This window comes from Nothobranchius furzeri, chromosome 12, assembly GCF_043380555.1.
Source record: "Nothobranchius furzeri strain GRZ-AD chromosome 12, NfurGRZ-RIMD1, whole genome shotgun sequence".
NCBI lineage: Eukaryota > Metazoa > Chordata > Actinopteri > Cyprinodontiformes > Nothobranchiidae > Nothobranchius > Nothobranchius furzeri.
Window position 1 is genome coordinate 2125542 of NC_091752.1, and position 13971 is coordinate 2139512.

The window sequence follows — 13971 nt, forward strand, 5'->3', positions numbered from 1 at the left end:
AGGCGTCACCATTCGCCCCGTCCCGTCTCCACGGCAATCTCTCCTTGGAGCTCGGATGCAAAGCGAAGCCCGGGCCGTGACGCCGGAGTGGAGACGACAGCCCCCGCAGAGGGACGTCTCACTCCTGCCGAGCGACAAGACGCCGGGAGGAGGGGCTCCGACGGGGAATCTACCGGTGAGAGATGGGATTCTGACGGATAGCAGCTCGCCCGGAACAAGCTAAAACAAATCAAAGAGTTCAACAGGAAACACAAACTCAGCAGGACGTTTTGTAGAAAGTGTCTGTTGCAGCCTCGAGTCTTCATTCATTCCTTCAACATTCCACTTGGTAATGTTTATAAATATATATCTATGTACATATAATACTTGTTTCTCGTTTATGAAATGCTGGGAGAGCTTTCTCAGGTGGGGCGGGCGGGCGGGTGGGTTCGGGGGAGGGGGTCGAGGCCATGCTGACATGTCAGTGCATCCTGGAGGAGGAGGAGGACGTCCTCTTGCTGCGACGTGGACAGCAGTAAACATCAGATCCCGTCAGCCAGCGGCGTAGTTGCTCAGGAAGGAGTAGAACATGGGCAGCTTCATTCGCTGCTGATCACGTCGGCACCACGTCATCACCGTGCCCTCGCTATTGGCCGTGTAGAGGTGGTGGCCGTCGCACGAAAACGTCAAACTGGTGAGAGAAGATTCTGTTATCAGTGATTTTCCACCAGATGAGAGGAATAGTGGCGCCGCTAGAATACCTGACGATTGGTTTGTTAGACTTTGGGAAGGTGATCTCTCTGACTGGTTTCAAGTCCCAGGTGCTCCACAACCGGACGACGCCGTTCTCCAGTCCTCCGGCGATGACGTTGACGGACACGCCCTCGGGCTGGTTGGAGAACGCTACGGAGCAGATGGTCTCTCTGCAATGGACGTGACCGATCATGTCGCCGTTCACCGTCCACAGACGAAGGTCGCTACCTCCGGCTTCTGCGTGCAAAATCAGAACTCACAGCTTACAGAGCGACACGGATGACACGCCTGCAGCCTGTGAATGGGACGAGTCCTCACCAGAGTCACAAACTGTAGCTATGTCCCCCGTGGTCTCGCTGGCAGAGACGGCCGTCACCGGGCTCTTGTGGCCGGTGAGGCTTTGGACGTAACACAATCTAAAATAACAACAAACCCACACAGGCGTTTAGAAACACAGACCCATTTTGTTCCCGGGTCTTTGTTACCGACACGCTCACCTGTTGAGGTCCCAGAGGATGCAGGTGCCGTCGTTGCTGACACTGATGAGGATGCTGTAGGGTTTACAGACAAACAGGCCGGTCACCTCACCTGTGTGTCCGTACAGGTGAACCTGAGACTCCACCTCCATCTCTGATGGCTTCAGAACGACAGAAGCAAACAAGTTAAAGCCAATGGCTCTTCTCTGGTGCTGTCTGGGCGTACGTTAATGATTCTTATGCTATTTATTCCTGGTAATCAGTGTTGGGCAAGTTACTTCAGAACTGTAATCATTATTTATTACTTGTTACCCTCATTTTAAAGTAATTCATTACATTACAATATTACTGATTTTAAATTGTAAGGCATTACACTACTTTTGCATTACTTTAAGTCACCAAAACAGCTTCAGTATGAATCTGGTCATGTGACGCTCAGTGAGCTCATGACATATATGTGGAAGGTGATGTGGTGTCTGAGCTAGGATTGCTGTTAAAAACAGTCAGATATAATAACAGTGCTTTAAATGATTGTTTATTAAATAAAAGCAACAACAATCTGTACTCTCAGCACGCTGCCATCTTAGATTAACTGAGCAGGGAGTGAGGTGGTGGGGGCTCCAAGCCTATATTTGCCTTGGTCCCCAAATGCCTTGATACGGCCCTGGATGTGGGACTGACTTCTGGGGTGATCTGATTCTATCACATGTATAAATATTAAATGCTTATATATTATTGCTTTTCACTGGTAAAAATGTGTATCGGGGATAAATCTACCAACTTTTTTTCTTTTCAAGCACTTTGTTTTGTTTTCTTGATTTTATTTGAATAATTTCCGGCCCTTTCTCTCTCTAACCTTCCTGCGTGCTGCATGTTTTCTCCGTCTTCCAGAAAAAACTGTTTCCTAGATTTCCTACTTTCTAACTAATCAGTCAAAGGGATCTACCCAACGCAAAAAACGCTTAACATGCGCTGCGCTGCAGCAGCAATGAGTTGAAGTCACTGGGGCACTGATTATGAACTCAGCTGAAAAGTACATGAAGTACCAGAGAATATGGGCTGATATAAACGATCGCAAACGAATGACTTTGTTTTGGTGGAGCGATTTTGTGAATATAACAGCGGCCGCGCGCAGGACGCAGCTGGAGTATTTGAGCCGTCACCGCTGCGTCCTCTCTGCTCAGAGAATGCCCGCAAAGCTGAGTCCATAAATGACGTCATATATGCAGATACAGGATCTTTTTTCAGGCTTCCCGCAATTTGAATTTTCAGGAAACCCACATCTTGATTCTGGGTTTAAAAATGCGTTGTAATTACCGCGTTACTGACAATTGTACCGAGTAAATATTACCATTTTCTTTCCCTGTAACTCCTTACATTACCACATTACAGCAAAAAGCAATGCATTACAGTAATTAATTACTTTTGTACCGTGTTACTCCCAACACTGCTGGTAATGGTCGTCCAAATCCTGGGCTAGCTAATTTAGCTCTTTCCCAGTTGTCATTTTGTGACCATAAATCAGTTTTTTGTCAATATTTTCAGTCTGTTAAATTCTAATGCTGATGCACACAACTAATCCCGATGTTCTTGCTGTCTCAGAGTTCTGGCCTGAAAAAGGAGCACTGATCCTGACATCCTTATACTTGGTTATAATGTGTTTCGTCAGGACAGAGCTACGAGGGGTGGTGGTGTGGTATGTGTAACGTGAGGAAATATGGGTTTTCTGTGCCAAAGGTTGTACTTGGCCCGGCTGGGTCAAAGCTGGGTCGCGCAGAACTTTCACCCACAGAGTGAGACCTTTGCCGACATGAAGTCTGCAAGAGTCTGCTGCAAACCACAACATCTGAACACCTGCAGTGCCAGAAGATGTTGTTCTCATGAAAGCTAGTCATAATAAAGAGTCTTACGCTTCCTTTGTTTATTAATGCTAAATAATCATTTTACCATTTTACTCATTATAAATGTGTTTTAATCAAATGAATTATTATTATGCTTTGGTTAATCATAATAACTATAATGAGGCAATGCTTAATTAAGTAATGTTTTGAAGATGTTTTAGTGGTGACCTTCACACTCGCTCACACACACTCTCACAGTAAATTCAAAACACATTTGCTGACGCACACGTTTTGTTTTGAGAAGAGAAAGGCTTTTGGTAAGTTTTCAGTTCTTGATTCAGTTCAGTGTTTGACAACGAAAGAGGGAGGACTTGTGAACAACCGCCAACGGGGAACGGGGCTGCGGCTCTTCCCCCCCCCCCCCCCTCACGCTATCCCTGCCAAGCCAGACAGGATAGCCAAATTGCAACCAGCTAACGCAGACTCGTCCCGAGTCTTTTGAATTCTGAGTAATTTAAACTTAAGAAAGCGCATCTGCAAACGCTTTATATCACGTGTACAGAGGGCAACTCTGGACCGGGTCGCCAGCACACCTCCGTCTCCTCTGCCAGCCGAGGTGTCATCTGGAGTACCACCCTCCTGGGTCCCGGATCTAAAAGAGGGTCCGAATACGGTGAGGCAGTCCACGACAGAGAGCGTTTGATGCATCTTTTCCAACAAAACCTAAGTTTATTCAAACCATCACTTTTCACTCAGACACCTGTTTCTTCCTGAAGCAAAATCAGTCGCACACCCGCACTCAGCTCACCTCATTCTCCATTATCACACATCCAACACAAGGTCTATTTGAGCAAGTTTAAAATATCAACTGTTAAAGATTGTTCAACAAAGTTGCCAATGTTGATTGTTATTTCCTATGCTTGTCATTTCAAAATCATTAGTTTAATTTGAAGAATTAAATCTTTTAACTTTCAAACTTGTCTCTTCATTGAACTGAAACACAGACCCACGGATATTATCGACAGTTTATCGATGAAAACAACCTTTGAGTCTTCTTAAAACTATAAAATTTGGTTATTAATTTATTAAAAATTAATATCTCAAATTAATATGTAGGATGGTTCATCTTTCATAAAAGAGCATAAACCATTACACTACATAATTAGCAGATCCTAGCCAGGTTCTCTACATATGTATGCTAAAGACCACTTGCAACGTACTGTTGCTCCGTCTAAATCAGTTCCTAAACGATTTGAGCTACCGATGCTAAAACTTAAGCTTTCAACTACTTTCTCTGTTTCTGTGGCGGTTTGCTACGCTTACAGCTCTCAGTCAGCTCCTAGCGCCTCACATATGCTCTGAGTTTGTTCTCATGGGTGATCTAAACTGGGATATGATCAACCTTCCAATTACAGTCTTGCAGCAGCTTGACGCTTTAAACATCACCCAAATTACATCTGAACCCACTAGACCGTTGTCATCATCCACTCTGATTGATTTCATTCTGACTAACAACCCATCTAACTACAGAGCTGGAGTTTTCACTCAGATAAGAGATCTCAGAGCTACTGCATGTATACACTCTGGCTTTTCAGTTAAAAGACCACCTGTAATTGTTACGAAGCGCCCTCTAAAAAAATTGGACATGCAATCGCATGTTGCATTTCTCCAAGATGTTGAGGCTGTGACCAGGGACAGAACTAGATCCATCCCCTCCTTGGATGAACCATGGTCCTTTTTCAAAAACACCTTCAGTCTGATTATGAATAAACTTGCTCTTCTGAAAACAATTAGAATGAAAAATCATTACAGTCACTGGTTTTCTAATGACCTGGATGAGCCTATTCACTGAAAAAATGCCTTTTGGAGGATCCTCAGCTGATTGGCTTGCCTTTCATCAATGCAGGAATAAAGCTAAACAGACTATCAGAAATGCTGAAAAACTTACTGCAAGTGGCCCTGATGCTAAGTCCTACTGGAAAATGATCGAGGTAATTATGGAACTAGGATTGGGACAATATTAAATTTAAGATGTACCAAGCTCTGTAACTTGTACCGTATTTTCCGGACTATAAGCTGCTACTTTTTTCCCACGCTTTGAACCATGCGGCTTTACTGAATATTTCCTTCACCTGCCACTAGGGGGCGCTTTAGCAGAAAGTGAAACAGGTGGAAGTCAAAAGTGGAAATGGAAGAAAGTGCTCATTTTAATTTAACACATGCAAGCAGCCGGCACCACGAAGACTTTGTTTCACATCCATCCCCCCTCATCATGGTAACTACACGTATGAGTTCATATGATGCTGCATTTAAGTTGAAGGCATCGATCTGGCAGTAAAGGAGGGAAACAGTGCTGCCGCACGTAAGCTTGGCATGAATGAATCCATGGTTCGGCGCTGGAGACGGCAGCGGGAAGAACTCATTCAAGCCAGCTTCACCCGGGGATGATGACAGCAACACGGACATCGCCACAGAAAAGGTATGTGATGAAGCTCTTCTGAGGCTGTTCAACTCCGACACTGAAGAAGAGGACTTTAATGGTTTCAGTGTGCAAGAGGAAGATGAGAGCGAATGACTTCTTCTGGTAGGCAAGTATGTTTTATTTACTAACCAGGCAAGTTTTGTGTGCAGCTTTTATTTTCTAATCATCCAGGGCTTATTAATGCTGAGTCAGCGCTGTTCTTTCCTTCTAAACATGCAGATTACCGGTAATAACGTGTCAGTGCTGTTTTTATTTTATAACATCCAGAAATATGAATGCTATCAGCGCTGTTTTCTTTTCTAAACTTGCAGGCACGTTCACCCCTGTTTAAAATGCGTTTTGTTGAATTAAAACAACAAGGAAAAACCTCAGTGTAGCGTCTTTCTGTCTAATTATCTTATGTTATGGCCGTACATGCGCTGTGCGCCGGAGACCTGCATGTGGCTGCTGCACCGCAGCTTGCATTTGAGTGTGGCGTGTGTGTGTAGAAAACCTTTTTTATGTTGGTGCGGCTTATATTGAGGTGCGCTCTATAGTCCGGAAATTACGGTAATCTGTTTTGTAACAGTGACTTTGGTTTTGTGACAGGTACATCAGTTTTGTAGCCTGTAATTCACATTTTGTAACATGTAACTTCGGTACGTAACATGAAACTTATTTAGTAACTTGCAGAAAAAAAAAATCAATGTACAAGTTTCAAATCACAACTTTCAATTCGCAAATCTCAGTCTACAAGTACAAACCATTTTGTCCCAATCCTAGCTGGCGTCCAACAGGAATTGTCTTGTAAAGGAATCCAAGACTCATGATTGGCTGGTCAGACAAAGCCTGTCATTGGTACTTTGGAAGGAAGCTCTAACTGGGACAAAATGTTTTATATTTGTAGACTTAAGCTTTGTAACTGTAGACTGAGATGTTTGTTTTGAGAGTTGTGATTTGATTGTTTTCTGCAAGTTATAAAATGAAGGTTTCATGTTCTGTAACAAAAGTTACGTGCTACAAAACAAAAGTTACGTGCTACAAAACAAAAGTTACGTGCTACAAAACAAAAGTTACGTGCTACAAAACAGGAATTACAGTTACAAAATATGTTACAGGTTACAAAGCTTGGTACGAGTTACATGTAGTATTGTCCCAATCCTTGTTCCATAGGTAATAGAAAATAAAATTTCTTCCCCTAATTTACTATTTAATCACACAGTTGTTACTGAAAGCACAGGATGGCTTCACTTCTAAACCATCACTTTGTTAACTCAAATAGACTCAACACCAAAACAAGATCAAGTCCCCATAGGCACAGCGGAGCCGTCTCCATCAAGCCACAGCGTAGGGCTGAATGATCTATCGTTTTTGGACCGAAATTGCAATTTCAAACAGCACGATCATGTGACCGTCAAAGCTGCGGCTTTAGTGGTTTTGACTGATCCAGGATCAGTTGTGTAACTTATTTTTTACATCCACAGTTTTTCCCCCTGTGTTATGGCGGTGGGAAAAGCCAGCATGGGGGAGGGGTTGGGGTGTACCATCCAGAGCTGATCCCAACTCCACAGCTGCCAGAGCTGCATGTTCAGGTTATTTTCCCTGTTTTACGTTCCCACACACAGCGCTGCTAGAGCCGATAGTAATGGCACCGCAGGTGAGCCTGGGACAGAGAGAGAGAGAGAATGTAGTTGAGTAGGGGAGAGAGAGACTCCTCCCACATCAGCAGGTTCAGGCTGATTTCTAAAGCTTGGTTTATGCTTCATCAGCGCGAGTGCGGCGTCGCGCACTTTAGTCGACTTGAAAGCTCAACTTCTCCTTTAAAAATGGTTTGAATGTTTCTGACGGCACACGTTCGTTCAAACAAGCTAAGGTGTCAGGATGCGTGCGTCTCTCACGGAGCTGACGTCAGTGAGGAAAAACTATCAGACGGCTTCAGCCTGCCACGGTAATGCTGGAAAACTGTGTGCATTTTTTGTTATTTAATACATTTAAAAGCTGTTTCTACAGATTTCCTCCATGCACTTTTGGAGTAGAACATGTTTTAAAAAGCTCCTCTCTAGATAAAAATCACAAGTTGCTTCACAAACACATTAAAAAAAGATAATAATGGGAGAAAATATTAATAGCTTTAACTGTTTTTATTGTATGATTAAATAGTGAATGAATTAATGTGAATGATTTGTTGTACTAGATTAGAATCTAGACCATCTTTTCACTTAATCTACAGGGTGGCTTGGCAGGCTAGTGTTGGACCTTTGTTTGCAGAAAATCGTGAATTGAACCAAAATTGCAATTTCTGCTAGAAAAATAGCAATTCAATATTTAGAATATGCTAAGGTTATAAACTGTCTGACATTCAATCTGGTTTTTGGACAGGACATGGGTGTATAGGCCTATCAGGAACTGCTCTGGAGTGGTTCTCCTCTTATCTCTCTGAGCGCTCCTTTTCTGTGGCCGTCTCCAAGTTTAGGTCCTCCACCACCTCTCTTACCCATGGTGTCCCACAAGGTTCTGTGCTGGGGCCTCTGCTCTTCCTCCTCTATCTGCTTCCTCTTCAGCACATCCTGAGCTCCTTCAAAGGAATCTCCTACCATCTTTATGCAGATGACATCCAACTGTACATCTCCTTTAAGCCCCATGAGATGTCTAAGCTGCAGCTGTTACACACCTGCTTAGACTCTATCAAAGCCTGGATGGTGGGAGCTTTCTTCAGCTGAATGAAGATAAGACTGAGATCCTCATCTGTGCCCCAGACAAGCTGGTTCCCAAAGTCAGAGACTCTCTTGGTCAGCTTGCTTCTCACACCAAACCTTCCATCAGGAATCTTGGTGTGACCTTTGACCCAGCTCTCACCCTGGATTCTCATGTCAGTTCTCTTGTTCGCTCTTCCTTCTTCCATCTCAGGAACGTTGCTAAGCTGAGTCCCATTCTGTCCCGCTCTGAACTTGAGACAGTTCTCCACACCTTCATCTCCTCACGCTTAGACTACTGTAACTCTCTTTTCACGTGTCTGAGCAGAACCTCCCTGAACCGTCTACAGGTGGTTCAGAACGCCTGTGCTCGGCTTCTGACCAAGTCCTCCAAACACACCCACATCACCCCGCTTCTCCTCCAGCTTCACTGGCTGCCAGTCAACTTCAGGGTTCATTTCAAGATCCTGGTTCTGGTCTATAGGGCCTTACATGGACAAGCACCATCTTACATTGGTGATCTTCTTAGTCCCTACACCCCCAGCAGGTCCCTGAGGTCCAGTGACCAAAGTCTACTGGTTGTGCAGCACCAGGCTAAAGGTCAAAGGTGACAGATCATCTGCTGCTGTGGCCCCCAGACTCTGGACCTCTCTCCCCCTGAGCCTGAGATCAGTGGACTCAGTGGTCTCCTTTAAAAAGCAGCTGAAGACTCACTTGTTCAAGCTGGCTTTTGTATGACCTTCTTCACCTCTCTCTCTTTATTCTGCTCTCCCCACCTATTCCACCTTCCTCAGGATCCACTGGTTTCCCTCTTTCCTGCTCACTCGCTCTCTCTCTTAACATTTTTTCTTTTAAATCACAATCGTCTATTTCTGCTCATTTTAAATATATTTTTAAACATTTTCTAAATGCTTTTTTATATTTTTACATTTTTTGTTTTTGTGAAGTGCCTCGTGATTTTTATCTTGAAGCGCTATAGAAATGATATTTTCTTCTTCTTCTTCTATAAAAGCCACCACAAAGGTACTAGATGACATAATTACAGCATTAGATAGTAAGCAGGTCTGTATTGCCATCTTCATAGATCTTTCTGTGACTCTGTTGTTCACAGCATCCATTTACAAAGAGTGTCCAATATAGAGCTCCGGGAGTTGACGTCACTTCTCCCGGCATGCAACAGTTCAAATCGAAACGGCGCCATATTGGCAGGTAGAAGCCGGCAGCTGGACTATTTGTTATTGTCAGAAAACTCAAATCAAACGGGAAATATGGTAGATTCCTGTTGTGCCCAGGATGCAGAACAGACGCGGACGACATAAGGAATGAGCCATCTACAGGATTCCCCAAGATCCGGAGCGCCGCAAACGTTGGATCATTGTAATAAAACGCACTAGTGACCGGGCTAAAATGAAACTGTGGGATCCCGAGAGTAAAGGTTTTCACTTATGCAGCGACCGCTTCATATCAGGTACTTAAACCAACGTTTCCTCAACTGTGTGTGGTATTTATTTTAAATGCTTTTATTATGATTCTTAGTGGGCTTCCTAAACTTATTTTGGCGGGGCTTTTTCTGTCTTATTACTCATAGCAACAAGTAAACATCACGTAAAACGGTGCCTCGTGAGTTCTACGTGCTGCCGTTTACGTGTTTTATGGTCACAGCAATTAACCGGCTAAGCTGTATTTAATTTTTAAGCAATGGTTGATCAATTGTCAGATCACACATAAAAAGCACTTTGGATTGCTATTATCTGTCTCACTGAGACAGATCTCAGACAGATCCTGAGATGCTCCTGCCTGACATATTTATTTTATTCACGGAAAACAATCAGACTAGCGATTTCTCTTGGCATTCAGTTTATACATTCAAACAGCACAGCACTCTGTTTAAACTTCTTACGTGTAAATCTATGTTATTTGTCCATCCATCGATCCATTTTCATCTGTTTACCCAGAGTCGGGTCGTGGGGGCAGTAGCCTAAGTCGAGAGGTCCAGACTTCCCTCTCCCCAGCCACCTGAGCCAGCTCCTCCGGGTAAATCCCAAGGGGTTCCCCGGCCAGGTCCGGTAAGAAGTCCGCTCCGACAGCTTCTGGCGTTTTAAAAAAGTATCCCAGGGGCACGGTAAGGGTCGGAGATGTTTAGTCTATTTAATTTCTGACTATATAAAATGATTTCTTCGGTTTTAAAGTGTGAAGTAAACTCCGACGGAGTAAAATCCAAGCCGATCCCGTTCATTTTGTTTACATTTGTTGCCTGCCAACATGGCGTCTACTCTCTGAGAGTCACGTGACGTCCAGAGCTCTATTGATCTGTCCACCTCCAAATGTAACTGGTTTGCCAGTTATCTTACCAACCCTCTCCAGCAATTAAAGGTGGAGGATAGGGATGTGTATTGGTGAAACTTTCTTTTAAGACTAGGCTTAAAACATTTTTATTTGATAGGGTCTATGGTTAAAATCTGATGTTAGCCTAAATCTGGACAAGTGGGGGAGTAGAGGGAGGTGGAGTGTACAGTCGGTAAAGACGGCTCTCCCTTGCCCTGCCTCCAACATGCCTCCATCTAAAAGGCTAGGTTATCCAGAGTTATCTCTGTAGTTATGCTGCTATAGGCTTAGACTGCTGGAGGATACACTGACCACTTTTCACACTCTACTACTTTCTTCTACAGTCTGCTCTTTAACTGTATTATTTCCTGCTACTTCAGCTGTTAACTTTATTTTTTCTCTAAGTGTTTTTCTCCCCAGAAGAAGCTACAGCGATGTTCTGCTGAGCTGTGGTGGCCTCATGGAGGGGGCCATCGACTAGCACACTGCTGCTAACCACTTAAACATTCTCTCTCTCCTGATAATAACTTTTTACTCTCTTTGACGTTGGATGTGCTACTACTAGTTTATCCATTTAACAATAGATTCACTAGGATAAATACAATAAAGTTTATCTCTCGCCAAATAGAATATTTACTAAGACATCACGGTGTAACCATGGACATATTGCTTGGTGTGTGTGTTCTCGATCCCCAGTAAGTCGTGGAGGATGGCTGCTTATACTGAGCCAGGATTCTCTGGAGGTTTCTTCCTGTTAAAAGGGAGTTTTCCTCTCCACTGTTGCTAAATGCTTGCTTGGTATGAGGATTGCTGTAAAGCAGCAGTGGGGAACCCTGGTCCTCGAGGGCCGGTATCCTGCATGTCTTTGCGCCAACACTTCTGATTCAGTGGTTGAATTACCTGTGCAGCAGCTCATCAAGCCCTGCAGGAGCCTGTTAATCACCTGCTGACTGAAATCAGGTGTGTTGAAGCAGAGCTGAAACTAAAATATGCTGGATAGTGGCCCTCGATGGACAAGGGTTCCCCACCCCTGCTGTAAAGTCACTGACACTAGTCACTAGTCAGTGACTTGATGCAATTTGCTGGGTTCCTTATATAGGAAACATTATTTCTGATTGGCTTAATGAACTGACCTGTACTGGAATGTTTATTATGTGAAGTGCCTTGAGACGACTCTTGCCGTGATTTGGCGCTTTATAAATAAACTTGAATTGAATTGAACTGAATTGAACTCTGGTGATACAATACGTATCACGATACATGGAAGATGATATATCACGGTAGATTCAGCCAGGTGATATTAGCAGTTTTTGTTGACTGAATTTATTGTAGGAAAATTCATTAAACAGTCCAAACTGATAGGTAACATGTTTAAAATGAGGTATCTGAACCATAGAGGGATTTATATTTTAATGGCGGAAACAAAATCCATTGCACCCTGCTGCCAACTAGCGGTCGGAAAATACACAAATGTCTGCATGTAAGTTCTTCCAAAAATTAGATACACAGCTTTTGAATATTGATATAATTTCACAGGAAACAATATCACAATATATTGCCATATTGATATTTTCTTACACCCCTAGTGGAGGACATTATGTCAGATCCACTGATTGTGTCTAAAGGTGTGCCTCAAGGCTCCAATCTGGGCCCATCTCTATATCTATATCAATAATATAGCAGAGTCTGCTGACACCTCCCAAACTCACCACTATGCAGATGACACAATTCTGTACACAGTTGGTCCCTCTCCCCAATCTGTGGCTTTCAGTCTTCAACTCAGCTTAGCCTCCATAGAACAGTTTTTTTGATAATCTCCGCCTCTGTCTGAACACCACTAAGACCAAGTGCGTGCTATTCAGCTGAAAATCTGTTGTCTCAATTCCACCCACAATCAGTGGTATGAACGGCATGGTTCTGGAGTATGTCAAACTTATAATTATCTAGGCATTTGGTTGGATTAATCTGCTTCATTCACCATACATATCAATAACCTTTGAGCAAAAGTCAAAGCCAGACTAGCCGGTCTATTCAGCAATAAAGCTTCTTTCACTCATGCCTCTAAATGCATCCTTGTGCAATTGTGGATTATGGCAACATTATATAGAATGGCGCCAAACACAGCCTTAAAAACTTGATGCACTTTATCATTCAGCCATCCGTTTTGCCACTAATGCTAATTTAAACCCATCATTGTATAAACTGTTGGGCTGGCCCTCGCTTCACACACGACGCCCCCATCATTGGGTTCTCTTCATACACAAGACAATCCTGGGAAAACACCTTTCTACCTTTCATCTCTTCATGCTACACATAAAACTTAACAAACAAGATCAAGTAACTTTATCAAGTTTAACTCCCTCCCCCAACCTCTACCACCTTTGGACGCAACACCTTTCGCTTTTGCAGCAGCACACGACTGGAGTACATTCAAGAATACCCTCAAACTCACATCCTTGATCCCAATCTCCAAATTCAAGTAGACCATCCAAAACACGATAGTTGCCTGTTGTTCCTGCTGACAATCCTGAAAATACACATGTAGGCTCTTTTACATTGACTTCTTTTAATGTAAATGTGTGTGCTTTGCTTTATTTTGTACGCCTTGTCTGTTTTACTTATTTATGCAGCCTGTTCACCAGGTCAAGTTTGGAAATGAGAAGGGTTCTCAAACAGTTTACCTGGATAAATAAAGGTTAAATAAATAAATAAATAAAAGGAGACAGTGATGAAGAAATTCCACCTTTTGTGCTGCCATGAGGGTCTCTATACTGCCTTCATAAGCAATCCTAACTAATAATAAAAGACATTCATCTGTTTTCTGTCACGTGTTTGGTTTCAGGAATCAGAAACATCTGTGGGCCGTTTGAAAGTGTTCCTTATTGTGATGTCACAATAGGAAACATTAGTATCAACCTTCCTTCACCTGTTGGCACTGGAGCAGCAGCGGCCCTACTCTGACTCTTAAAAAATGTGATTTCAGAGTTTCGGGTAGGTGCTCTTGGTAAGTTGTAGTTCAGTAAAAGATGCGCTGCTGTCTATCTGGTTTGACTTTATAAAATTAGAAGACATTTAATTCTGGGGGTGCGCAAGCTTCTATTTTAGACGGGTGTGCTGCTGGGAGCCTCGACTGGCTGCAGACGGCGCTCTGGGGCAGAAAAGAGGCAGCGGCGTTTAGCCTAGCATGTACACTGAAAGGAACTAGGATTATTTATGATGTAATTTCACATTTTTCTCGGCGACTGTAACAGATGACGGTTATGTCTCCCAAATGTTTTATTAGTGCACCCCAACCCAAAAAACAACAACTACTTAAAATTCACCAGGACTTTTCTACTGATACACCTCTTAGAGAGAGAGGAGCATAAACTCTGGTGTGTGTGTGTGTGTGGGGGGGGGCATCTCAGTGGAAATGTGCTCCGAGGGCAGCTGTGATGTAACTA

The 13971-nt window shown here is 43.3% G+C and overlaps 1 protein-coding gene across 4 annotated transcripts in view; it reads right to left on the reverse strand.

The window, feature by feature from the left end:
- Positions 1–378: 378 nt before the first annotated feature.
- Positions 379–13971, reverse strand: part of lyst (lysosomal trafficking regulator) — a 97698-nt gene continuing 84105 nt past the window's right edge. For all 4 annotated transcript variants that reach the window (XM_054749814.2, XM_054749812.2, XM_054749811.2 and 1 more), the window contains exons 49-52: positions 1230–1369; positions 1051–1148; positions 741–969; positions 379–670 (exon numbers count right to left, since the gene is read on the reverse strand). In XM_054749814.2, coding sequence (XP_054605789.2) covers positions 532–670; positions 741–969; positions 1051–1148; positions 1230–1369 — 606 coding nt within the window. In that variant the 3' untranslated portion in view covers positions 379–531. The remainder of the gene's footprint in view (positions 671–740; positions 970–1050; positions 1149–1229; positions 1370–13971) is intronic.